This window comes from Rhinolophus sinicus, chromosome 14 (assembly GCF_057876585.1).
Source record: "Rhinolophus sinicus isolate RSI-liver-muscle chromosome 14, RSI-T2T, whole genome shotgun sequence".
Classification (NCBI taxonomy): Eukaryota; Metazoa; Chordata; class Mammalia; order Chiroptera; family Rhinolophidae; genus Rhinolophus; species Rhinolophus sinicus.
Genome location: NC_142514.1, coordinates 78,109,121 through 78,136,618, shown reverse-complemented (window position 1 = coordinate 78,136,618; position 27,498 = coordinate 78,109,121). Strand labels below are relative to the sequence as shown.

Below are 27,498 nucleotides of genomic sequence, written 5' to 3'. Positions count from 1 at the left end.
ATCTAAATTCAGGTTCATATAGTCCCTAAACGAAAAGAATGTTTGCAATACCCACTTATAGCATTTCACCTGAGAATAACTAAAACAAAATTCTATTTGAGTGCCAACAGTTACTTAACAACTATTTTTAAATAAAAGGTTATCAGTCCTATTCAAACCAACCTGATATGGTGTGTTTCGTACTTTAGGCTGTCTGACAACTGTAACTGCCCCACCATACTTTGTTTTCTCAGAATAGAAAGAAGAATCTCCAAGCTGATTTGTTTTAAGGTTCGAAACTTTCCCAATTGACTGCACAGAAACACAATGGTAAATCATCAGCAATAAACCAAAGTGATTGAATCAACTCCAATGTGACTGAATCAACTCCAATTAATACTTACCAGGGAAACATTTCCAAAAGCTGCCAAGTTAAATGCTGGCTTTTTGGAGCTGGTGGCAGTGTGCTTGGAGAGTGTATGATAACGATCAGTCTCTGCAGACGACAGAGCTGGCACTGCAGTGTTTTTTGAAACAGCTACATACGAAACAAAAACATGTAATGCACAGTAATACCACTACGGGGAATGAGATTTCATTTTAATAATACACTGTCACCTTATTTTGACTAAACAAAGACAATGGTGAATCTGCTGTTTTCACTACCCCCTCACAACCAACCTGTAACACTGACATTAGGGAGCTAATTATCTCTGAGGTTAATTACTAAAATGCATTGGCAAAATGTCGATATAGGCTACTGTTTGCTTTTCTGAGTTCATTCCATTCAAATGAAGGCGTTTGTAGAAAATGCCAAAAAGTTCTAGAAATAGAAATAATAATCTAATATATGCAAATAATTTTATGTAAAGATTATGAGAATTTTTCACTTACTTGCAACACTTGTAACTGGTTCTGAAACACTACTAGAACCAGAAAGTTTTGCTGTTTTTGCAACAGGTACACTAACTGTAAATCCAATCTGTCAAGAGAAAAGTGAACCTTGAAGTGTCATATCTGTTTTAGACAACTCACTATATAGAGCTTTTCCATTCCCACAGTTAAAAAAAATGTGTTTAATTTCATTTTTTCTAAGATGGACAAGAAGTCAACACAGAGCAACGAAAATTGAAGGAAGGCTGTGAAGACCCGGTCATGGGAGTGATTCTCGGTAACACTGGTCATTCCATTTCCTAGAACACAGTATGTTTTATAATGATATAGTTCATCTTTTCAGTTATTCTTTTATCTCCACATTTTTTCAGGTAGAATTTATATAATTTGAGGTAAATTTATAATACGTCAAGGCAGCACCGTGCAGTGCTGACAGCACAAGCTCTTGAATCAAAAAAACGAAACAAGATTTGACTTCCAGCTGTGCCACCAGCTGCCATGTGACTGTGAACCTAACTGCCCTAAGTACCAATCTCCTAATCGGTGAAAATGAGGGAAAAAGTAATATTCACAGTAGTGGTATTAACATGAAATGCACATTTATATGTGGTCATGGCTTATAGATCAAGCAGTTAATAAACATCATTTCTCATGAGTTTAGTGAACTGCTTTGGTGTGTCACCCAATATAGCAAAGTCCACCCCAAGTCTCACATGACCCAGATTAACTACAAACAAAAGAAGTTCTGCTTCTGCTATTGCTAGAGTGCTGGAACCAGCCCATTTCTCTGAAATAATAATTAGAATCTCTGGCCTAAATATTAAAAATAACAATCTGAAAACATTAACAAGCACACAAAAGCAAGCAGAAACTGGAGGCGAGACGAGAGTGGAAGGAGAAAAAACACTGAGTTTCATTCTCTCAGTTATTTGGGGCGACTGAACACTTGAAATTAAGAAAGAAAATAGCAAATGTGTAGGGTGAAAATCAGAGGACACACTAAGTGACCACAGAGGCTAGGACATAACAGGAGATGCACAACTGAAGAGCCACAGGAGGGGAGCCCCGCATCTGCATGTAAGTGTCCAAATCCCCGGCAGACCTGTAAACTACATGACTGTAAGATGGACGCACAGCAAGCAGCCAACTCAGACTAAAGAGTATCGGCTGCTGCCCACCACAGAGCAGACAGGGTTTGAGTTCAGGTAAGTTCACGGCTACTAAAACAGTCTGAATAACTTCTACTGGACGCAGTTTATTATACATAAACCACACCTCAGTAAAGTCAGCCTCCCCCCAAAAAGGAAAAATAAAGACATCTACAGATAAAAGAAAACTAAGAGAATCTGTTTCCATAAAACTTGCTCTACGATGTCTTCAGGCTGAAGGGAAATGAGACCAAATAGAGACACATTTCCAGAAAAATTAAAGAATACGTGAGGAGACATAACAACAGAAACAAAATCACACATTGTTTTTCTCTGAATTTCTTTAAAATACGTATTACTGGAAGAAAAAATTATATGCTGTTGATTTATAGCCTATCTGTTTAAGTGTAATAAAAATAACACGTAAGCATAAAATACCAAGGGAAAAGGCTAGTAAATCAAAAAATAAAGATGCAAGATTCTTAAAGTTGTACAGGAAGTGGCATAATATTAACACAAAGTAGAATGTAAAAGAGTTAAGGAAATATATCGTAATCACAAAAAGAACCGCAAAGTAACATGAAGACACACATGTAAGAAGTAAACAAGTAACTACAACAATTCAAACATGGAGGCTTTTATCCAAACATGTCAATAATTGCATTAATTATAAACATTCCAATTAAAAGGCAGAAAGATAAATAGGGAACACTCAACTATATGCTGTCTACAAAAGACTTAGTTTAAATAGAAAGACACAGGTTGAAAGTAAATGTATAGAGAAGATAGAAAACACAATTTGTAAGCAAAAGGACTCTTGTTCTAATAAAAGAATGGCAGCTTATATGATTAGTAGACAAAGCAGATTTTAGGACAAAAACTTATTTCAAAAGGTTTTTCTAAAAAACACAGTTTGTAATATGAACAGGGGCACATCATTGAAAGTCCACCATACATGTTATGTGCATGCAGTCATGAGGACCTCAAAATATGTGAAGCAAAACTTGAAATAATTAAGGGGAAAATACAAATTCACCAAATCAAAAGTTGACAATTTAACCCCTATCTCTCAAGAATTTTGAAACACTAACCAAACTCTATGCACTAGAACAAAGCATTCAGCAAGAACAAAGAAGATGTAAGAAATACTATCAGTCATCGATCTGAAATCTAGAGGCCACTATACACAACTACTACAGAATATACTTTCTCTGAATTCATACCAAGCACACCATACACTGGGCTTTAAAAATAGTCTCAATGCGTTCTCAAACATTAAAGTCATGATTAAACAGGGATCACAATAATACACAGATCACACATGAAATCAAAAAGTAAATCAGAAAAAAAAAAAGAAAAAACACTAGTACAGGAGAATTTCTTTGCAGCCTGGGAAGGGGCAAAAGTTTCTTAGAACACAAAGAACAGTAAAAATAGTGAGTAAAATACATAAAATTCAGACGTCATAAAACGTAGAACAACAGCTGATAAGAAAATGAAAGGCAAATTAGACGGAGAAAAAAATATTTATAAGGCCTGTATCAGACAAAGTACTTGTGTCCAGAATTTATAAACAGCTCCAATAACTATATAATAAAAAGAACCCAAGAAGTTTTTAAAGGGAAAAAGTTCTGAAGAGAGACCTCACAAAGGAAGACAGGCACGTGGCCAAGAAGCACATAAACAAGAACACATTACTAGTCATGAGGGAAATGCACAGTAAAATTACAATGACACAGCAGCATACACAAAGCAGAATGGCTACAATTTAAAAGAAGACAACCAACTACTAGTAAGGATGTAGAGTGATGGAAAGGTTCACACACTGTTGCTGGGACTTTAAACTATTACTTGCACCTCCACTTATAGGTATTTACCCTAGAGAAATAAACATATATCTACAAACAGATACAAGAATGTTCACGGCAGCTTTTCATAAGAGTCAGGCAGAAAACAGTACACACTGAGTAGCTGTACTGATATGACATTTAGAACAAACAAACCCAATAGTCGGTAGGAAAATGAGAACATTGATTGCCCTGGGGCAGAAGGCAATGAGTATTGACTGGCAGGGACGATAAGTGAATTTTCCACAGGACTGAAAATGTTCCACACTCAGTAGGCTTTGAGTCACATATGTGTAAATACCTGTCAAATTCATTCGATGATAAACCTAAGAATTTTGCATTTCACTACATGTAAATTCTTGCTAAACTATAAAACAACAGACGTTTAACTCTAGTTCAAGCAATGCATAAGGAATTAATTGTGGATGAAGTATATTCACACCTTAAACTTAGTTTGCAATGCACCCAAAACATAATAGGATAGTTATTTGCTAGGTAAAGCAAATAAAACAAAATATTAGAATCTAGTGCTGGGAATATGTGTGTCAATTGCACACTTTTGCCAACATTTCTTCTGTGTGAAACTTATAAGCAAATCTGGTGGAGGGTGGAGAGAAAAACAAAGGTATTTCTGTAAGGATGTTTCTCCCCATCTCCAACTTCCAGTCTCATTTTCCTCCACTTACATCCTTATAACACCTGGACACATTAGCTGAGTAACCTGTTGCTCACACCAACTCCTCAAGCTTGGAAATACGGCTTCATTATATATTGACATTGAACCAATTCTAAATATGATTCCTAGTCACCAAAATTTTGACCTGGTTCACCAATACGGGAAAAAGAAAGTCAAGATGTATAATCGGATTGTTACAGACACCTCAAGTAGAACACAACCACCATCAAAAATGGGACTTACTATATGTTCAGTTTATAATACCTTTACATGGATTATCTCACATGAGTTATTTCACACTATTGCTGAGCATGAAGAGGCACAGAGATATATGGCCTAGTATCATATAGCTAATAAATAGCAGACATCCTACAGACACAAGGTAAATATAACTAGTATTCATCACTCTATTTTAAAGAGAAGGAAGTTGACGTACACAGAGTTACTTTAACCCAGTTCACTCACGTCACTAAGTGGCAGGACAGTACCTGACCTGATAATATCAACTAGTTAAATCTCCACAAACTCAGTCTTACCGTATACCACTTAACCTATTCTCTATCAATGAACTTTTTCATTATAAAAACAAGATTGGTAGCACAGTAGATGCAAACAGACAATGTTAAATTACTAACACTCAATCCGTACAGAGGGAGGGAGGGGATCTAGATAACAGAGGAGGTAATAAAGAGATCTAAGGGGTTAGATGGTCATAAAGCTCACAGCTATTATAAAGCTAACAGCTAGTATACAATGTAATAAGAGCAAAATAAACTAACGTTTAACTACCACCACCCTCAAAATGTCACATTACAGAAAAATCAGACTAAACACAAATCTGCAAAATGGCTAAAATCTGAGAAATGGCTCTAGGTATTAGCTTGAGATTCAGCTAAAGATCTTAGGAATTGTATCTTTCAGATTTGAAACTGAAGAGAAATAGGCAAAAATTACAAATCTGTCATCAGGCAAACACTAAAACAAGCTGACGTTTTTCTCAAACAGAGATAGACTTTGAAAATGTAGGGCCAAAAATTTTACAGAGAAATATAAAAACTCCACTAAGGAACAAGCTCATGCTATATTAATCACTACTAATTTCCTCATATAAACAAGGTAAGACAAATAACTTATTTCTTACATGTAAATATGTCTACATAAAGAGCTTTAATTACAAAAGGAAAGTGATTTGCTAAGAAAACTTGAAAATATTATACATGGAATAATCAGTGGCATTCAAGACTTTTCTTTCAAGACGTTACAATGCACTGATACATTTCCTCACTTTGCAACACTCCAGCCCAGCAACAAGCAGAAACTAAGGAAAAAATAGACTCTCAAGACCAGTAACCGAGCTGAGAACTCCAACATAAGTATCACCAGACAGGCCATATGGCAGAAAGTCCAAATTGCCAAACCAGTCTTGATTCTGGTGAGTCACACAATCCCAACGACAGAAGTGCTAAATAGGAGAAGAGGAGATAAAGAAACACTGAAAAACAAAGGACTCCCACTCTAGAAAATCACCAAAGCAAAATACCAATAGACATAAAGAAAATCAATACTAATACATGCCACAATTTCAATCAAAATTTGAATTTACCTTTATCATAAACTGCTACCAGTTCTCCTATTTACAGGTGAAAAACATACTCCTAAAAAACGCAGTGATCAATGAGAAAGTCACAAACAAAATTTAATTAGAAACAAATGACAAATGAAAGCATTAAGAAACAACCAAAGCTTAAATGACTCAGCTGAGCTGAAATGCAGTTATAAAAAGATTGAAAGGAGACCTGCATTCAACTCAAAGTGGCCAGAAAACAAACACAGCCAGCTATAGAAAGAAAGGTTAAATTAACCAATTCAGTTGGTCTGTATCCTTATCAAACTTTTATGTTCAGAACAAATAAAGGACTCTCTTTCAGTCACCAAATAACCTATGAGAAAGAAAATGGATGAAGAAAGAGCACCCCAAATGGTGAAGAAACTCACAGAAAAATGTTCCTCTCATAATAAACAACAAAATGCAAAATGAAACTCCAACGGCATGCCACTTCGCTGACATCACATTGGCAAAAAAATTAAAATAAACAAAATCAGACTGGTAAGGATACAGAAAGAGCAGACCACCCACGGTCATATGGAGGTGATAAACTGTAAAACTACCAGGAAGAGCAATGAGGCAACACATGATACATCTGAAGGTGTGTATGATCCCCTATAATCCATCCCCATTCCTAGATAAAGAGCCTACAGAACACATGGCACTTGTGCCCAGGGAGACATGCATGGACATTCCCCTCACCATGTACTAGGAATGGACCCAAATGGACCCTGCAGAACGGAGTGTGGGAAATCTTCCTACTGGATAAATATGTAACAGTAAAGTTCAATAACCCAGAGTTATCTTTCACGATACTGATACGTTTAATAAGTAATATGAAGAAAAAGGCAAGTGAAATAAACACATATAATACTAATCTACTTATAAACGGTTCACAAATTGGCTAAATCTAACCTTATTATAATATTCCGAGGGTCAAATAACTTCACTTGCAATTCTGTTTTGGAAGAATTACAGCTTTTTTATAATATTAATGAAATTATAAGTGGTTGGTTAGTTTTACTGTTTTGTCACAGTGAACATGATTTAAAATTTAAAAGCCTGGTAATTTAAAACATACACATACAACACACAGGCACAAACACGTTGTTTGAAAGGACTGTTTCAGTGGCAGGTTAGTCTTGTGCTGGGTCACCCCAAAGCCCACCCCTCCACACCTCCCCTCCCCACCACAGCGCACCAAGGCCTTTAATAGACATCAAGAGTATTAACTACATAACCTACCTCCTCCTCTGGAGGTTTAGTTGCCACAAAGCCTGTTCTCTCCCCTGTCATCTTGCCACCTTCATGACCTACTCCAGGAGACAAACCATTGGCCGCAGACATACTGAAATTTGGGAATGAAAACCACCAGGCAAAAAGAAAAAAAAGAGCAAGAAAGAAAGAAAGGAAATTAAGGCAACTGGTATATTACTCTGCTCCATAATTTGTGAACTAACTGGTTACCTAACAATTAGAGAACTACTAACAAGAAATAAAGATACAGGTGAATGTGATTTTAAAAGCTGATAGATTTCTTTGTGTAAAAAGTTCTATTTTTCAACCTTACTTAATCTTCACAAAGGTTTATGTGAATCAAATATAGACCTTACAAATTAAATGAGATGTTTAGCTATAGCATAAAGATGACATTACCTATCTTGTTCTGTCTTTTGTCCTGGTGTCATTGCTTTTTCATATCCAGTCTAGAAAAAATGAACACAGCATGTTTAAATGCTTGCTTATTTGTTCTCATTTTTGTAACACCATCCTTCTATCTGTGAGTTTCCAATTTGGAATCAGAAATTTCATGCCTAGAATTGGCAACTTATACCCTGCCTCCTGAATGGTACACAAAAGTAAAAATGTACTTGCATACACATAAAATGTCACCGAGCACAACTCTGCTTTAAATGAAATGGTAGTATACAAACATAATACACTACCAAGCACAAAATGAGCTTTACTTATCTCTTCTTATGGCCTATTCAATGCACAAGCATCTTCATAATGATATTCCTTTAGAAATAATTCTCTGAAACTAAGGAGACCTTCCACAAAAATGAATCAGGTTTCCTTGGAGAAATAAGTGATGATAACAGGGTCAGGGCCAGGAATTTACAAGATGAGCCTGGATTACTTTATAATATCAAAAAGCAACTAAATGGTTAAAAAAACAAAAACAAAAAAAAAAAACAGAAGAACATCAAAAGGACACTGAAGCCAGGCCGAAGACCATATGGGACAATATGAGCATCAAAACAAGTAATGTTAATGAAGGATTTAACCTATTGATGTAAAAATTCATTTTGACATTAAAAATAAACACATAAAGAGCGAAAAGTAAATGTACCTATCATAAAAAGCCAACTAACGTAGAAGGAACATGGAATTAGGGAATCACCCTTTGACAATAAACGAATAATAGATTTAGGCAAATAGCCTCAATAATGCTAACACAAATTGGTGAAAAGGACATTTATGTGCTCAAAGTCATCTCCCCACAAAAAAGTTACTAATAATAAAAGGTAAAATAGTCACTTCACAGTGGACAAATCCCACCAACACCACCTTTGGTAATGATCACACTGCCAGGAATAGAATGAACTGGCAGCATGTGCCTCCTACATGATACACTGAGAAGAGCTCAGCATCCATTCTGGGGTATTACTACCAAAAGTACACAACTGGAATCTAATCAGGAGGAACATCAGCCATCCCCAAATTGCAGGACTAGCTACACCCTAACTTGTATTCTTCAGAAGTATGTATGTTGTAAAATATCAAAATAAAAAAATAAACCCACACAACACACAAAAACTCTAAGGAACTGTTACAGACTAAAATATGATCTTAGGTTCTTTGATGTTGCATCACTGGCAACATCTAAATAAAAACTGTAGATTACAGAATAGTATGGTACCAATGTTAACTTTCCAGCTTTGATAATTGTTCATTACTTATGTAAGGATTTCCTTGTTCATAGAAAACATGCAGAAAAAGATAAAGCAAATGTAGTATAATGTGGACCTCTTCAAATTTGTCTTGCAACTCTGTAGGTCCAAAATTAAGTTCAAAATACTATTTGAATATTGATGAAGCAAATATGACAAAATTGTAATCCTGATGGGTGATTTGAGATAAAAGAGTAATGGGTACACATCAGACTCTTTCAACTTTACTTTGAAACATTTCAAGAAATGGGTTTGTTACGAAGACCAAACAGATTAACTATAATATATACAACTAAAGGCACAAATAGTAAGATGCTATGCAAATAAAACAAAAACACTTTAGTTAAATGACACAAGACAACAGACAAACCCAGATAATGATGGGACATTGTATAAGAAAATTGGCCTGATCTCTTCAAAATGGTATTGCAACAGTTATACACGACACATGCAGAGGGGTAGCAGACTTGGAGGGCTGTTATCACTTTGTGAGGGGTATAAATGTCTCATCATTATGTTGTCTTGTACACCTGAAAATAAAAACCAATGAGTGTAGGAATTCCACTCCTAGGTTCAGATCCCAAGAGAAATGAAAACGTATGTTCACCGAAACACCACCACCAACAGTAACAAAAACAAATTGTGCAGAAAGAAACATAGGAGGATTATTCATTAGTGAAAATAACACAAATGTCTATCTCCTCATGAATGGATGAGCAAAATCTGGCACATCCAAATTAATATTATTCAGCCATAAAAAGGAATGAAGTTCACATACTTGCTATGACATGGATGAACCTTGAAATCAGTATGCTAAGTGAAATAAGCCTGTCACAAAGAACCCCATATTTTAAGAATCCATTTATATGAAATGTCCAGAACAAGCACATCTACAGAGACAGGTCAGTGGTTGCCTAGGCCTGGAGAGATATGAGTGAAGGATCACTATTAACGGGTATAGGCTTCTGGGGGGTCGGGAAAATGGAGATGGAAATGTTCTAAAACTGACTGTGGTGATGGCTGAACAACTCTGTGAATACACTAAAACCACAGAACCATACACTTTAAATAGGTAAATGTTGTTCAATCTGATTTATATCCCAATAAAGAGGTGATTTAAAACTAAAAACAATGTGGTGAGATGGAAGTTTACAGGTCTAGAAAGGCAAATCTGAAAGTAACATGTAAAACTTGCTTAGATTAGGGTTCAAAAACACAGCTATGAACACCACCTGAACATGGGCGAGATATTAGATAATATCAGGAAGGCACTGGCATTAGTTTCTTACGTGTGATAATACTGAAGAAATGACTTAGAAAATGAATGCCAAAGCATTCAGAGATGAAAGATGTGATATCTGAAATTTATTCGCAGTAGTCCAACAATGCAAACAAAGTACATACATAAAACAAACCTAGAAAAATTATTTAGTCTAAACCATGAGTACATACTAGTGCTCACTAGTGAACTGTAATTTGGGATTTGATTAAGGTGCCAGCCATTACAAACCCATACCAATTCATAAACATCACTAATTCACAAAGTGGACGCATTGTCTACTTGGTAGACTGCGATGGTACAGTGCTTGTGTTTTACATGATTTATTCTTGTTCATTTTCATCGATACTCGAAGACAAGTGAAAATAAACACATACTCACACTGAGGTTTTTATCTATTCTTTGATTAGTCTTCTTGAATTCACCAGTTGGGGTCAGAGACGGTTTAAAATAAATAACTCGATGTATGAAGACTGGCTTTGGGGTCATGAGTCTCTGAACAGGAGGATAATGAGAGTCCACCTTATAGTAAAAAGAAATCAAAAACCAATTTGTATGTTCACATATATGTGAGTGGTGCTCAGCTAAAAATTATTTGACAATAGAAAATGTAACCTAGAGACTATGAGTACTTCCTATAGAAACACTCAGGGAATGCAAAGAAATACGTACTAAGAGAGCTGATAGAACCAGAACACAGGTGTTTGTGTGTGTCTGTGTGTGTGTGTGTATACATACATATACAGATAATTCCAAAATGGTTTTCATAGACTATTTTATTCCAGACTTAATGACTTTGACACACTAGTACACACACAAAATGAGAACTATACTCAAAACCATTCAACATATCTAATCTTTTACAAAATGAATTTCAAATATGGAAACTAAGTACGTAAACTGAAATCGATTTTGCAACATTTTCCTCCAAATTACTGTCTAGAATTTCTGCAGCTGCAAATAGGGTAGCTTTACACTAGCTAGGAAAATATTTTAATGGCTTAAAATGTGAGCAGATCGCTCTCCAATTTAATGTTCCTCTACTGTGATTTAGAAACCAAACCAAAATCCTTACAATTGAAATCTCATTAGTAAAGTAGTGTCGAGAATTCCAAAGCTTGGCATGAACTGGCTTTATTATCTAGGTTCACAAGGGTTTTGTCAAAAGTCTCTTGCTACACGGAATCATTAAAATCCTGTGGGTTTAACGTGTCTGAAGCCAAGAGCTTCTCCTCTGTCCACAGACTGTAATACTAGGAATACAGGCCGTTCACTCAGCTGCAGCTGTGAACAGCCCTGGTTTCAGGGCAAAGACTCTGAGGGTTACTGGCTTTTCCCTCAGTCTCACCACAAGTGTGATCCTACAACTCGGTGACACAGTCTGTTTTGCAGACTCTTCTAATAACATGTGTGAACCATGAGCTTTAATATTATGTTTTGGCCCTTATACTTCCTAACACCCATTAATAAAGTTTTTTAGGTACTGTACGCAAACATTCAGAAAATTTTTATTCATGAGAACATCTACTCTGGCACCATTTAAAAAATTTACTTCTTTTAAAGAAATCTGATGTAAAATAGGAGTCTGAGAAAAGCAGCTAATGGGCTGTTTTATCCCATTACAGCCACTAATAATGGATTGATTCCCTCTTCCCAGGTTGCAAAGGTCTAGGTCATTCTGAAAATTGAGAAGCAACACTATCCTAAGACAAAGTAAATTTTAACTTTTTCCTATGCATTAAAAATTTGGTAAAAATCAATATAATTTGTCATATCTTGAATAAGGTCCCCAAATTAATTCAGAGATTTGTGATAATTTTAAACAATTACTTCTTGGGGAAAATTGGTGTTGAAATAAATGCTTCCACAAGTAAGGGTCTGTTGATCTGCTTCCCAAGAAAGACACTTAACCAGTCACAAAAATAACTAAAAGAATTCACATCTTTTTAACCCTGGCTAGTGAGCATTTTATTTTTCCTACAATAACCACTAAAGCTTGTTTTAACGAAATAGAATACCCTTAAAAGGGTTAGCAAGATATAATCTATATCCTATTTTTATTAGCTCTGCTTTTTTGGAACAGTATTTTGGCTGACTGATGGAGATTTGCCCATTTGTAATTATATTACATTCAGCACATTGATAGATGTTTGTAAATGAGGAAAGTTTACAAAGATAACTTCTTTCAGTGAACACGTCAGTTCACTGAACTTCTGGTGACTAAACACTTCAAGCTCTGTTCACTCCTCTCTATGTATCCAAAGGTGACAGTTACTCGTAAAGACTGCCGAGATGCTGAAGATGGGAGTGCCAAATATCCAAAAATGCTGCATGAGCATCTACTACGTATACAGCAATATGCTAAGTAAGATGCTCACAAGAGGAAAAATGTCAAGGAAAAAAATGTTATTTTTCATACATGTTCCCTAATGACTCTCAACTAAATTCAGTTTGGTTATTGGCTGACTTGAAAATAAACAACAAAGAAGTCCACAAAATTTACATAAATAAATGCTAAAGAAGTCTTCCCTTTTGCCTTTTGGCCCAATAATCTGTGGTGGTAACTATCCCACTCCTATCAAGAGGCTGAAAACAAAATATTGGAATAGATGGCAAACGGTGAAAATAGGATTTTCATAACCAAAATATACAAATAAATCATATAAAAAGATTAAAAATGACTTACAGAATTCAGTGGAGCAACAGCAGCATGTGGAATTCTTTTTGCATCCTGTTAATTTTGAAATGATAACAAAGCTAAGATTCTTCACTAAACACAAATTTTAGAACACCGTTGCATTTAATTGTGAATGTAAAAATTTACCGCTACTGGGCTTGACTTCTCCTCTAAAAATTGCGATAAAATTCGCCGAGCTGTCGAACTAGTCACACCATAGGATTGTGCATTGAGTTGCTTAGGTTTCATCTGTATTGCTACTGGTGCCTAAAAAGTAAACCTTGCATTATCTGTTGGAACTGATAAGCACAGTTTCAGATGAGGAAAATATTTACTAAACAGAATGGATGCCCTAAGTGAAACAGGATTAATGTGTTATGAGCAACTTATGTCTGGGTGGTGTCATTAATCATATATTCAACCTTTTTTCTTTATGTGTTTATTGACAATCCACCTGTCTAGCTGAGTCATCACTTTTATAATCAGAAAAACGTGAGAAGACAGCATGCACCACTCTACAGATGTGTCAGCTAAGAGTATGTTAAATGGGAGAATTTGAGATAACTGGTAGACCATTCTAGCATTACCTTCATCTGTTTATCCCTGACATTTAAATCAAAGAACACTGGATTAAGGAGAGAGGTATTAAAATATTGTTATTCAAGGTATGAAGTAGTATTGAATTACAGTAAATTCCAAGATAACTAAACAAAGAGACTGTAGACTTTACTGCAATGGAAATTAAAAATTTTAAGCAGACTTGCATCAAAAATTTTAATAGGAAAAAAATTTTAAATACACAGACTCTTTCTTAATAGACGGCTTTTTAGATTTCTTAAAATTGGAGCTAAAGATACAACCTTGTAAAGAACAGACAAGTACCATGTAATACACAAACAATGTTTACAAATTGCAATAGAAACACTTCTTTTTCTCAAGAATGCATTACAACATTTCAATAATCAAGTGAGTTCCACAAGTCAAAGTAGTTTGGGAACGCTCACTATCAAAAAGACACAGTACGATAATCAAATTACAACCCAGTTTCTATAACTAGCTGATAACATCTAAAATTGAACCATAATAACTACTTTAAATAATGTTTCTCTATCTGTACCAAACATTCATTATATTTTCAGGGTAGTTGCAATATTCTACATAAGTCTTATTAAGAATTTGATGCCCCTTTAGGATTGCTGTTCAGACCAGAGGCTTTGGCTAACACGAGGCAATATCAATACCTTCTAGGAATATGTGACAGTGTGCACTGTCACTGCATTGTAATGGCCACGGACCTCTCAGGGCCTTACCTCACTAATCCATAAAACGGAAATGAGATGGGAACATTTAATATACCTTCCCACTCTAACGCGTGGGAAAGAAAGAAAAAGCATAGATTCATCCCAAATGTCAATGATAAACATCTGGAAGCCAGTGTTGAGAATTATTCATATGGCATCTCAGAACTCAGAATTAAAAAGTAAAGAATTTGGTAACAAAATAAAGGAGGAAGTAGCAGGAATAGGATCTTTACTTGAGACGAACTGATGAATCAAGGACTTGCATGATCTTATCTTCCACTAACATGTTGAACTAATTTAAGTGTGAAAAAATGGCTGAATGGTATTATAATCCACTTCAAGCTTTAGAGAAAGCTCCCTGTGTGACTCCAAGATCCAGTTAACACTTTGTGAAATAAAATATTGCCCTTCGAGAAGACACTCAGAAATAAAACTCAAATTACTGTTAACTATTTATGAAAGCATTATCTATTCAGGAAAACAAGAAACTACTCTAAAATGAAGGCAAATCGTCATATATACTTATTTCTTTGCAATTTCTACATCTATCATAGATTGTCTTCTTTATATGATTTCCCTAATCAAAAGCCTACAGGCTTAAAAATATTATTACTCCTCCATCTGTAAGTTGTCAAAATCTGGAACACAGCACCATAATAATACGTACACAGAAAATAGTTTTTCTGAGCTTCAAGAAAATCTTAGGACAGAAAAGAATCCTGCGATTTACCTAAAATTGGTATTATTTTTAAAACTAGCAATTTCTAAATGTTCTCTACTAATGTGTATATGTAAACATAAATAATTTTGTTATATTGACCTTGTATTCTGTGACCTTCCTAAACCCACTTATAAATTCTTCTTGTAGCTACTTTCTATGTAGATCAGCATGTTGTCTGCGTCTAGGAATCATTTCATTCCTTCCCTCCCAATATGTTATGCTCTGTATTTCTCTCTTCTGGCATTAGCTAAGACCTGCGGTACATTTAACAGCAGCTGTGATAGCAGACATCCTTATTTTCTTCCTAATCTTAGGGGGAAAGTATTCAGTCTTGAACATTAGTATGATGCTAGCTGAGGATTCTCCATCTACACAATTTATCACATGCACGAGGTTCCATCTTTTCCGAGATCTGCTAAAAAATTTCATTATGAATGAATGTTGGATTTTGTCAAATGTGTTTTAGGCAGCTGGGGAGATATGCTCATGCAGCTTTTATTCTTTACTTTATTTTCATGGTTGATAATATTTATTTTCTAATGCTAAACGAACCTTACATTCCAATGACATGCTCCCATGTGACCATGATGTAACTTTTTATATACTTCTACGCTGGGTCAATTTGCAAATATTTGTTCTTGAGGTTTGTGTCTGTAATTCATGAGAAATACTGGTCTGTAGCTTTCTTATAACGTTTTTGGATTTAGTTATCAGGGTAATGTGGGTTCCTGAATGTGCTGGGAAGTATAGAAAAAGGTTGTGGAGAATTGGTATTATTTCTGTCCTATATGTTTGGTAGAATCTCCAGGGAAGTTATCTGGGCCTGAAGTTTTCTTTGCTGAAAGGAATTTTAACTATCAATTCAATTAATTTAAAGGCTACTTATAGGTATAAAACTAATAAACTATATGCAAAGCATGTGGATGACTATTACAAAACACCGGTCAAAATTTTAAAAGACCTAAATAAATGGAGAACTATATTGACTTTGTGGATCGGAAGACTCAATATTGTTAAGATGTTTATTCTCCCCCAATTGATCTTTAGACTCAATGCAATCCCAATCCCAAACTTCGTAGAAAACTGATAGGGTGATTCTAAAATTATGAGAAAGAATAGGAACTAGAAAAGCCAAAATAGCTTGAACAAGAACAAAGTTGGAGGCCTCACAGGATCTGATTTCAAGACTTACTGTAAAACTACAGTAATGAAGACAGTTCAGAGTTGGCGAAAGGATCAATATATAGATAAAAGGAAAAGAGCAGAAAATCCAGAAATAGAGCCACAATATGATCAACTGATGTTTAAAAGGAGCCAAGGTGCTTCAGTGGAGAAAAGTATTGTCTTTTCAACAAACTGTACTAGAAAAATTGAACATTCGTATGTTAAAAAAAAATAAATCTGAATCCATATCTCATACCACATACATAAATTATCTCAATGGAAGCACAGGCCTAAATTGAAACCTAAAAGTATAAAGCTTCTATAAGAAAACACGGGAGAAAAATCTCTGTGACCTTGGGTCAGGCTAAAATGTCTTTGATACTACATCAAAAGCATCAACCGCAACAGGAAAAAAATAACAATATACCAAATGTCATGCAAAGACCGATTCTTTCAAAAGACATTGCTAAGATAAGCCACCGAAATGGAGAAAAAATATTTCCAAGACACTTATCTAGAAAAGGATTATACCCTGAATAATGAACTCTCAAAATTCAACAAGAGAAGAACCATATTTTAAAAATGGGCAAAATATCTGAAGAGATATTTCATCAGTGAACATCTACAGATGACAAATAAGCCCATGAGAAGATTCTCAATGTCATTAGGGAAATGCATATAAAAGCCAGAGCAAGTTGGAATGGCTACTTCATACCTCTGACGATGGCTAAAATAAAAAACAGAAAAGAAAAAAACTGACGACCACCAACTGCTAGTCAGAACAGTTAGATTACTGGTGAGAATGCAAAGAGGCACCAGAAACTTTGCAAAACAGTTTGGCAGTGTATTACAAAGTTTAATGTATACTTACCGCATGACCTTGCAGTCTAACTTCTAGGTATTTATCAAAACAAAATGAATATCAATGTTCACACAAAATGTCAATAGCAGCTCGTAATGATGAGTGGGGGGGAAAGAAGGAGGAGGACACACTAGAGAGGGGGTTAACTGATTTATTTATTTAGCAATATCTAATCAATTTATTTAGCAATATGTAATAGCAAAAGACATAGGCAATTTAAATGAAGTGCTATGACAGAAAGTAAAGGTGGTTAAGACTGAATTATGTACATTGATAACAATGTCATGTCAAAGGAGTATACATACATACAGGTTTAAGGAATCTCAACATATGTTTACTACTGATCAAAAATCACTTGTCTAAATACACAAATGACATCAGTAAGGCGTATCCAAAAAGCAGTCATAAGCTTTATCAGATAGTAACTATTACAGTAGATGTCAAAAGCTCACCAAACCATAGGGACAACAACAGTGGAAGAGTCAGGAATTTAACCTTGCCAGGTCTGCAGCTGAGAGCAACTCAGCCGTCTCCCGTGGTTGCATGTTAGTTCCCAAGAATGCTGCTGCTGGTGCCGTTGCTGTTGCTGTTGTTATTGCTAGAAGTTAGGGAGTCTTTCGATGCTGCAAGCTGCAAGCTGCATACAAGTTCCCAAAGCTGCTAGAATGATGACAATTCACCAATACAGGAAGTCTCTACTGTCCATTGAGGCAAGTTCCGATCTCACTCTGAAACAATCCAATCCTGGAAAGCAGTCCTGAAACAGCAAATCTCCTGACTAGCAATCTCTTGAAAACAGCAATGAATGCAATCCAATGCACCTAAGGTCTGTCTTAAATCTCTCTTTAGATGCACCCCGAGCCAAGTTTTGTGTTCCTACCTCACCTCTCAAGGAATCACCCGTTCCGGGAGGGCCCGGCAGTCAATGATGTGAATGTTGCCCATCCAGCTGAAGGGCTAGTTCATCCGTATAAGCAACAAGGCCTGGCGATGTGCTAGTCACGTCATCCTGATACAACTTGGCTGATGCAGGCGAAACAGACTGAAAGCAACATCATCTCATATCTCCCCTACTCAGGAGGACAAGACCAAAGGGGGAATTTACTCAACTCCTAATCACAGCACAGGCTTCTTTTATTCCTAAGCTAACCATTACCTGACATGAAGGAAAGAAAAAAGCTAATAGACAAAAGTTAATACCAGCCAATGAAGGCAAACTTTCCTCAAAATCTTCCCTACGCAGCTTTATTCACAATTGCCAAAAATTAGAAACAACCCGAGTATCTTTCACTGGTGAATCGATAAACAAACAGTATAGCAGCTCAGCTATGAAAAGGAGCTAACTATTCATATATGCATTATGCTATGTAGAATAAGCCATTTTTAAAAGACTACATATTGTGTTTTTAAATTTATATGACATTCTGGAAAAACGAAAACTACAGGGAAATAAAACACATCAGTGCTTACAACGAGGTGAAAGTTGGAAAAATGTATGACTACAGACAGATACTCAAGGTAAAATTTTGGTGCGATGAAAATCTTTGTTCAATATTTTGATTGCAAAAGTGGTTACACAACTGTCTGTGTTTTGTTCAAATTGAAATACTTTAATAAGAGTAGATTTTACTGCACGTAATTTGTTCCTCAATTTCTTTTTTAAAGGGCAAGGGAAGAGGGTTTGACTACAAAGGGTACCCGAGAATATTTAGCAGTAATAGAACAATTTTGTATCATGATTATAGTGGTGGTTTCATGAGGTTATAGTTTTTCAAATCTCTTACAACTGTACACAAAAAAAGTGAATTTTTCTGTATGTAAAAAAATAAAAAGTTAAGAAAGAGGCAAAATAAACAAAATATTTTTAGAAAGAGATTAATAATCACGTGTCCTGAACATACATACACACACAACTCTAATATATAAAATATTCACTAGATCTAAAATCATATTCATAAAGTCCCTAACTGAAAAGAATGTTTGTAATATCCACTTCTTTCATTTTTCAGAAAATACCTAAACAAAATTTGACTTGAGTGGCATTACTTACTGATCAACTATTGTTTTTAAGAAAAGGTTACCGATCCTTTTCAAACCAACCTGATATGGTGTGTTTCGTACTTTAGGCTCTCTGAGGAAAGCGGTCGCCCCACCATATCTTGTTTTTACAGGATAAAAACAAGAAATTCCAAGCTGGCTTGTTTGAAGGATCGAAGATCTCCCACTTGACTGTACAGAAACACAGTTGATAAATTATAAGCAATAAACACTCAAAACTAATGTGATTCAATCAACTCCAATTAGTACTCACCTGGGAAAGTCTTCTAAAGAATGCTGGGTTTTTGGAACTGGTGGCAGTATGCCTAGAGAATGAATTACTTTTCGTCTCCATGGACCACAGATATTGCACTGAAGTGTTCTCCGAAGCAGCTGTATCAGAAACAAAAATATGTAACACATAGTAAAAGCACTAATGACGAGGCCCTAGATGTTCATGAATAGAAAATGAAAATTACAAGTGAGTGAAGAAAAATATTATCCCATGAAAGTTAATTTTACTACCAAAATTATTTACAACCAAATGCCAAGAACCCCTTTAGCAGAAGCTCTTGAAGAAACACCACTGGTAGTTGAGATGTTACCACTGTCATGCTGAGAGGCAGAATCTTTCATTTCCTTCACAAGGGAAACTCGAGAACTGCCCATTGGGAACGAGGAAGAAGCTAAGGACGCAGAGTGTAATGCAGGAGATGCCAACGTGGAGAAATTCAGATGGCTCCGATGAAGAGAAGGCCTCGTTACTACATGTGGACAATTTGAAGTAGTAGTTGTGGAGGTATCTTAAAACAAACAAACAAAAATATTACTATTATGAGTATGTAACTTAGGAAAAGCAATAACCCATCATGACAAAATGCAGTTTGTACCTTGAGAAAACATACTACACAGTGCATATAGCTTCAATTCCAGTCACTGAGGCCTCCTATAAGCCCAATTGAGCCAAAAAAAATGTTTCAACTAACTGAAATTAATTTACCTGACCTAGTGTCAAAACATATTTCCATGATCACAGACCAACTTCTAAAAGTTGAGCGTTCCTGATTTTCTTTGAATTGGTCTCAGTATAAAATCCATTACTCAAAGATAAAATTAAAGCTATTTAAGTCATAAAACAAAGTCTATCCCTCTAGAAACAACCACAATTAAATTCGTATAGCCTCCCCGAGAATTTACATTAGTCCCGCTTTTATCCGTGAGGCATACATTCCACGACCCCTAGTGGACGCCTGAAACCGCAGGTAGTACCAAAGCGTTTCTTCTTATACATACATACAAACCTATGAAAAAGCTTATTTTATAAATTAGGCACAGAAGAGATGGACAGTGACTAATAAAATAGAACAATTATAGCAATATACTGTCATAAAAGCTATGTGAATGGGGACCCCTCGCTGAACTCTTCCTATAGGCTCAGGGCTTTCTGGCACAACACGCTGCCGTCCCTTGAAACACGGTTTCTGTCCATGTCTTCTACCCACAAACTGAATGATTTTCCATCTTAACTGAGCACTTATCCTGCACTGTGGCCGTAACTTTTGCAGTCTGAGGTGCAATAGCACAACTAGCACAAATTTGTTTTTCTTTCTTCACAATTTCATGGGTAGAAATTCCCTCTTCCTGTAGATCAACTTCAGTACATGTTTTTTTTCTTTCCCTATTAAGTCAAGAAATGTTACCTTTTCCCTAAAAAAAAAACAAAACACTTTCCAGCTTCTCTTTGGCACATCCAAATTGCCAGCATCACTGCTCTTCGGCTTTGGGGCCATTATTACGTAAAATTAGTGTTACGTGGACACTAGGACTGAGATACCAAGACAGTCGATCTGATAACCAACCTGACACTTAGTGACTAAAGAGCAGGGAGGATCTACAGCCTGGAGACCTTGGACAAAGGTGTGCTTCTACTCCCGGGCAGGACAGAGCAGGATGGCACAATTTTCCACCACGCTACACAGAACAGTGAGTAATTTAAAACCAAAACATTGTTTCTTTTTGGAATTCTCTAATTAATATTTTCACACTACAAATGACTGTGGGTGACTGAAACTGTAGAAGGGAAAATGCCGAAAAGGGGAAGTACTATATATGCATGCAAAAATATACACATTCCCTAATCCAATAATCAGGCTTATGCACCTTGTTCTGTATTGTTTTTCCGTTTAACAATATAATTTTGACTCTATATACAGAGCATTCTTTCCTTTAAATACATATTGTATTTTATCATACCGATTTACTCTACATATTTCATTATTTTCCTAATACTCCATCCAACTTTTATGAAGTTATCCCTACATACTTCTAAGAGTATTCTTATCGACAAATTCATGATTCTTTAAGTTTGTTAGAGTACCATGAGGAGACAATATGAAACAAATATTCTTAAGAAACACAAAAATTCTGATTTGAAGAAGATCCAAGATGGCAGAGTGGATAAACACTGTGCCTGCTTCCTTCCATGAAAATACTAAAATTACAACTAAATTATAAAAGAATCAACTTGGAGAACCATCTGAGGTATAGCTGAATACAAGTTTTATAATTATGGATATAAAGAAAAAGCCACAGTAAGACTGGTAGGAGGGGCGGCAACACTGAACATCCTGGCCTCAAACCTCCAAGTGACAGGCAAGAATCAGGAGGGACATTGGCCAAGGAGGTGTCCCCCAAATAAATGAGGTATCCCAGAACCAACCAGGCTATCCAGCCAGGAAGAGGAGCCCCTACAACATCTAGCTCTGAAAAACAGTGGGGATTCTGACCACCGGGTTTGAAAAAGGCTGTGGGAAACCCAGTTATCCTCTGCAGGGGCCCATGCACAGACGCTCTCACTACAAGGCTCTCAAGCTGGGATCCAGTGAACGGACGTTGATTCAGGGGGCATCAAAGACATACGGGAGGCAAACTGAGGTTTGTGCTTCAGGGCAAGGGCTAGAGAGGACAGTCAACATTTTCCCTGTGTAGAATCTTCTTCCCATGCAGCCAACTGTCAGGCACCATCTTCCTTTCTTCAGCATTCCCCAAACATGGTAAAATTGGAATCCGAGTTGGTCTGGTGGGCTCTACTGGGACCCCACCCACAAAATTCCCCCACTCCGGAGGCACTTTCTCAGAGAACAGACAGCCCCACCCAAACTGAACTCTTTCTTGAAAAGCTATCAGAGTCTGCAGGTACCAGGTGGTCTACAACTGGCCTCGGTGTGCTCTGAGACTTTTTCTGATTAGCTCCAGGCTCAGTCCTGGCACTGAGTCAGAATCTACATTAACCTGGTGACCACAACTCTGCCCACTCGAGTGACTCCCTGAGATTCTGCATCACCCAACTTGTGTACCACACAAGGCTTATCATTGTCTGAACCTTAAGAAAGTTGGCAAGTAGCAGCAGACCTCAGGGCATTCTGGGTTTTGAAGGAACTACCCCAGGCCCGGTACTGGGGGCAGCTATCCTCAGGTCACAGTGTGGCCTCTCACACATGCCTCCAACTTTAGCACAGGGAGCAAACATCCACAGGTCACTTTGTAGCTCCTATAAGGTAGGCCCTGGCTGATCACAGGCACTGAGTGACTTCAGCCTGCACCAGAGCCCTTCCTAAGATACCCCAGACCAACATACATGGAGGTTGGCTTCAGAACACAGCTGAGAAATACCCAGTTAGTCCCATAACCAGCACACAAAAAGGGCACAATCCCAACAGGCACCAGAGCCCACCGGGGCTAATCCCTCAGTGGGATTCCCACTCAGGGAGGTAAGCCCCCTGAACAACAGCACATAAGTTGTGGACATGGCGAACCCCACAACAAATCAGCCAGAGGGCAAATTGTACCCACTTAATGCCAACAGCAAGCAAGGCTCAACTACAACAGGAGCACACACACAATTCACACAAGGGACACTCCTGGAGCACCTAGAGCCGGTTACCAGCGAGACTGTTCCAGGACCCTACAGAGCACCTACTACATAAGGCCACCTGGCCAATATAGGGACGCATAGCAGATCTACCCAATAGAAACCAAAAGAGGTAGCCACAATGAGGAAACATGTCTCAAATGAAAGTACAGGAGAAAACTCCAGAAAAAGAACTAAATGAAGTGGATACAAGCACCTACCAGATACAGAGTTCAAAACAATAGTTATAAAGATGCTCAAGGAACACAGTGAGAACTTCAACAGGATGATCATTTTGAGCTATCAGGCATAAGAAAAGGACATAACAACCATAAAAAATAAGCAGTCAGAAGTGAAGAATACAATACCTAAAATGAAGAATACACAAGAGGGACTCAACAGCAGATTAGATGGAACATAGGATTGAATCATTGATTTGGAAGACAAGGTAGCAGAAAACACTCAGGCAGAACAGTAAAAGGAAAACAGAATCCAACAAAGTGAGGCTAGTTTAAGACACCTCGGGGAGAATATCAAGCTTAACAACATTTGCATCATAGGGTTACCAGAAGGACAAGAAACAAAGCCAGGGATTGAGAACCTATTTGAAGAAGTAATGACTGAAAAATTTCCTAACCTGGCGATAGAAGTAGACATACATGTCCAGGAAACGTAGAGACCCAAACAAGATGAACCCAAACAGGCCCACACCAAGACACATTATAATTTAAATAAAAAAGTTTGAAGATAAACAGAGAATCCTAAGGACAGCAAGAGAAAGACAATCAGTAACTTATAAGGGAGCCCTCAAAATACTGTCAGCTGATTTCTCAACTGAAATGTTGCAGGCCACAGGGAACTGGCACAAAATATTCAATGTGATGAAAATAAAAAAACTACAACAAAGGATACTCTACCCACCAAGTCTATCATTACAATCTAAGGACAGATAAGGAGCTCCCCAGACAGGAAAAAGCTAAATTCTAATTTTTTTTTTTTTTCAGTAAATCAGTGTGAGATGATCTAAAATATCATAAAATTTTCACTGTCAGTTGTACCCTTCCATTTTTTTATTGATGGTGTGTATCACATACATACAACAGAAAAGGTCCTTACAACCTCAGTAATATAATGAATAAAATCCGAATTGGAATTGACTGTGGTTACCAATGAATTAATTCCATTATTTCAAGGAAAATATGGCACACCTAAATGGAATTTTACAGATGTAAAATGACAAACTCTCCATTCATCTGACATCTACACTAAATTCTTCAAGTTAGTAAACCCTCACAAGCACACTCACGAGGATGGAAAAGAAGGTGTCAGAACCTGGGGATACACGCTGGTGCATACGAGAAGTCTCTAATCCAGAGAAAGAGAGAGGCTGGGGGCCCATTTGATGCTCAGGGAGGAAAATGACATGGAAGCACTCCTGTTACTGATCTACCACAGAAAGGTTCAGGTGGATGTTGGTAATGTATTTCAAAAAAATGTCGAAAGGTACTGAGCTATACACCTTAAATGCGTTACTTCAAGCCTATATGACATGGATCTCAATAAAGCTGTAAAAAGTATGTAACGTGAAATGACAGAGTAGCATTCCAAATTTGCCACATGCATGGGATACACTGAAGCTATTTACTATTTGTAACCCCCCCCCCGCCACACACACACACACACACACACACAGATTCTGTAAGTGGATCCAAAACCGGTCAAGGCTTAACATGCATGGTCACTCAATGACACGATGAATGAAATGCCCCATTGGTGCGCTGCAGAGGACAGAAGCCAACTGCAGTTCCGCCATACACAAATTCCTCTGCTGTGGGAGGCAGTACCACAGTGTCCGTGTAAGAGTTGACGTCTACACAGCGCTCCCTTAGCGCCAGGGCCTACTCTGAGGGCTTTGCATGTACTACTGTCTTCAAAAGTATTTATGAGGCTACACTAGAGAAAGGAGACTGTCTTCCCCAAGCTACATGTCTAACGATTGCTGCTGTGAAAATCAAACCCAAAGTCTAACATCAGAGCTTGCCCTCTTACCTGATATAGTGTATCTGACTCCCTTAAGTATAATCAGAAAGCCGATAAATGAGAAAGTTATTTAATTGGAATCTGATCACTATTCTCCTCCTACTTCTCAGTTAGATTTACCACATCAGACAATATAAAAATATTTAAAATTCAGACATGAAACCCAGCATTCAAAACACAATATCCACGCCCTATTTACCTTCCGTGTTACTGACTGTTGGCTCAGGAGTGATTCTGCCATCACGAATATTAGCGCTCTCCTCATCAGCACATATCAGATGGTCATCTTCTCTATTTTCCAGTCCCTGTGGTTCCTCTCTTCTAACTGCTGAGCAGGTGCATACATGCTCATTCCTACTGAAGTAGTTCTGTAGCCATTGTGGCACAATATTCTTAATAAATTCTGTCAACTTGCTGAAAATACACTGTTGGGGGGAAACACACATAAGGCAGTTTGAGAAATGTATTTTTATATAGGTACCAACTTACAGAAAGCCACACCAAGAAAAACACAACTGTTTCCAACAAAGTTTCCTAAAATTCAGTTTCTTGAGTTAGTGCTGACATACTGGCATTTCACAGATTGTACAGACATTATGAAATTCCTGCTTTTTTTTTCTTCCATAGCATGTATCCATGAGCCAATACTTATCCCCAAATAGCCATATTATTCTAATCCTTAAAAATCTCCAATAGGCCATCCCATGAGTAACATAAACTTTAAATTTAGTAATCAGATATGCACTAAAATGTTATAATCCCAGAGAAAAGGCATCCATTTTGCTCCCAGCATATTAAAGAAGCAATACAAAGAATACCTTCAATAGCTTCCTCAAGCAATTATTTTATTGCAAAGTCTTTTAAAAGAATAAAAATCTAGACAAAACTAGGGACTCTTTTTCAAAAAGACAGACAATAGACAATTAATCCAACATAAGAAACTCAAGAAATAATCTCTTGTTTTTTGATGGTAAAATTTCGTTTTATCAAGTGTTGCCTGAAATCTGAGGAAATAATTTTATTATGGTAACTTTAAAAAAGGAGAAAAATGTGGTGAAACAACTATCAGTATTAACATTTACTGTAGCTTTGCTACGTGCCAGGCACTAGTCTAAGCGGTTTATAAATCTTATTCAATTTACTCCTCAGCAATAATTTTATGAAGTTGTTATTAACAGGGTCACTTTATAGATGAAGACATAAAATGCATACCATAGGTCACTTATGAGGCAGCGTTAGATTTCTGTGGAGAATAATCAGCACACAAAACTGAACAGTCAAAATGGATATGATAAAGCTCATTCCCTAAAGCTCATGAATTTCGCTTGCAGCCTTTCTCTTTTCTTAATTAAAATCTAACCAACGTATCTATCTCAGCCCACAGCAGCTCAGTACAGGAAATTACAGTGAGAAAAAGAGGAGTTACTAGTGGTACAATGAATGACAGCATCAAGAGCTCGACAGTAAAACGAAATACAGGTGATAAAACTGACCTGGAACCACTGGAAGAAAACAAACATCCCTACATTTCAGTGCACCTCTGTGGGGTAAGCGACCCTAAATCCTCAAACTAGGACTGGTTAAAGTGTTTGGGTCCTTTCTCCCAATATTCCACATTCAGCAAAACACAGCAAAAAAATTCCACTGAGATTACAGTACTCAATTTGGGGGCCAGAAGTAAAATCAAGTCAACGACACACATATTAAGCACAATCAATGTCTAAGACGCGCTGAATACATTAGCTTTTCAAATTCCATTTCACCTGAGTTCAAGGATTAACGAAAGAAGGCTGAGGTGCGGCAAGGCTCTGCAGTCCTAACTCAAAACACATTTCTTTTCCTATACATATGAAAAAGATATTCTTTTCCTATATGTCTTTTCACCAATTGGAAATCTCAGAACAACTAGAGACATCTCTCCAACATGACCAACTCCTTTATCACTACTATACAGTCTTCCTTCTTCTTACACAGAAAACTATTCTTACTAGTTTTCTTGACTTCATAGAAAGCCATTCCTACTTTTCTTGACTAGTAGGAAAACTATTCTTACTAGTTTCCTTGACTTCAGTTCTGTGCAACTCTCTTCTTCACATTACCCTCTATTAAATACTAGTACTCAAACTATGAAATCTCCTCTCTCAAATAACTTCACTGCTTCTCTAACTATAAATATCAAATAGAAAGTCTTACAAGTAAGTTCACCAAGTTGTCACAACTACGTTGCTAACTTTTTTTGATATCAGAGGGATTATTCATTGTGAATTTGTACCAAAACTGGATATTCAGTTAACCAAGTTTACTATTTGGAAATGCTGAAAGGTCTGCTTGAAAAAGTTAGACGACCTGAACTTTTCTGCAACAATTCATGGCTCTTGCATCACGACAATGCACCAGCTCACA

General features: G+C 36.8%; 1 protein-coding gene across 1 annotated transcript in view; it reads right to left on the bottom strand.

Annotated features, from left to right (window-relative positions):
• Nucleotides 1-27,498, bottom strand: part of LOC109453332 (nuclear pore complex protein Nup153-like) — a 103,083-nt gene that overhangs the window by 66,624 nt on the left and 8,961 nt on the right. The window contains exons 2-11 of the mRNA XM_088789798.1: nt 25,295-25,520; nt 19,694-19,948; nt 19,420-19,538; nt 19,209-19,337; nt 13,208-13,327; nt 13,070-13,114; nt 12,916-12,969; nt 10,765-10,908; nt 7,807-7,856; nt 7,396-7,525 (exon numbers count right to left, since the gene is read on the bottom strand). Of these exons, the coding sequence (XP_088645924.1) occupies nt 7,396-7,525; nt 7,807-7,856; nt 10,765-10,908; nt 12,916-12,969; nt 13,070-13,114; nt 13,208-13,327; nt 19,209-19,337; nt 19,420-19,538; nt 19,694-19,948; nt 25,295-25,520 (1,272 nt within the window). The remainder of the gene's footprint in view (nt 1-7,395; nt 7,526-7,806; nt 7,857-10,764; nt 10,909-12,915; nt 12,970-13,069; nt 13,115-13,207; nt 13,328-19,208; nt 19,338-19,419; nt 19,539-19,693; nt 19,949-25,294; nt 25,521-27,498) is intronic.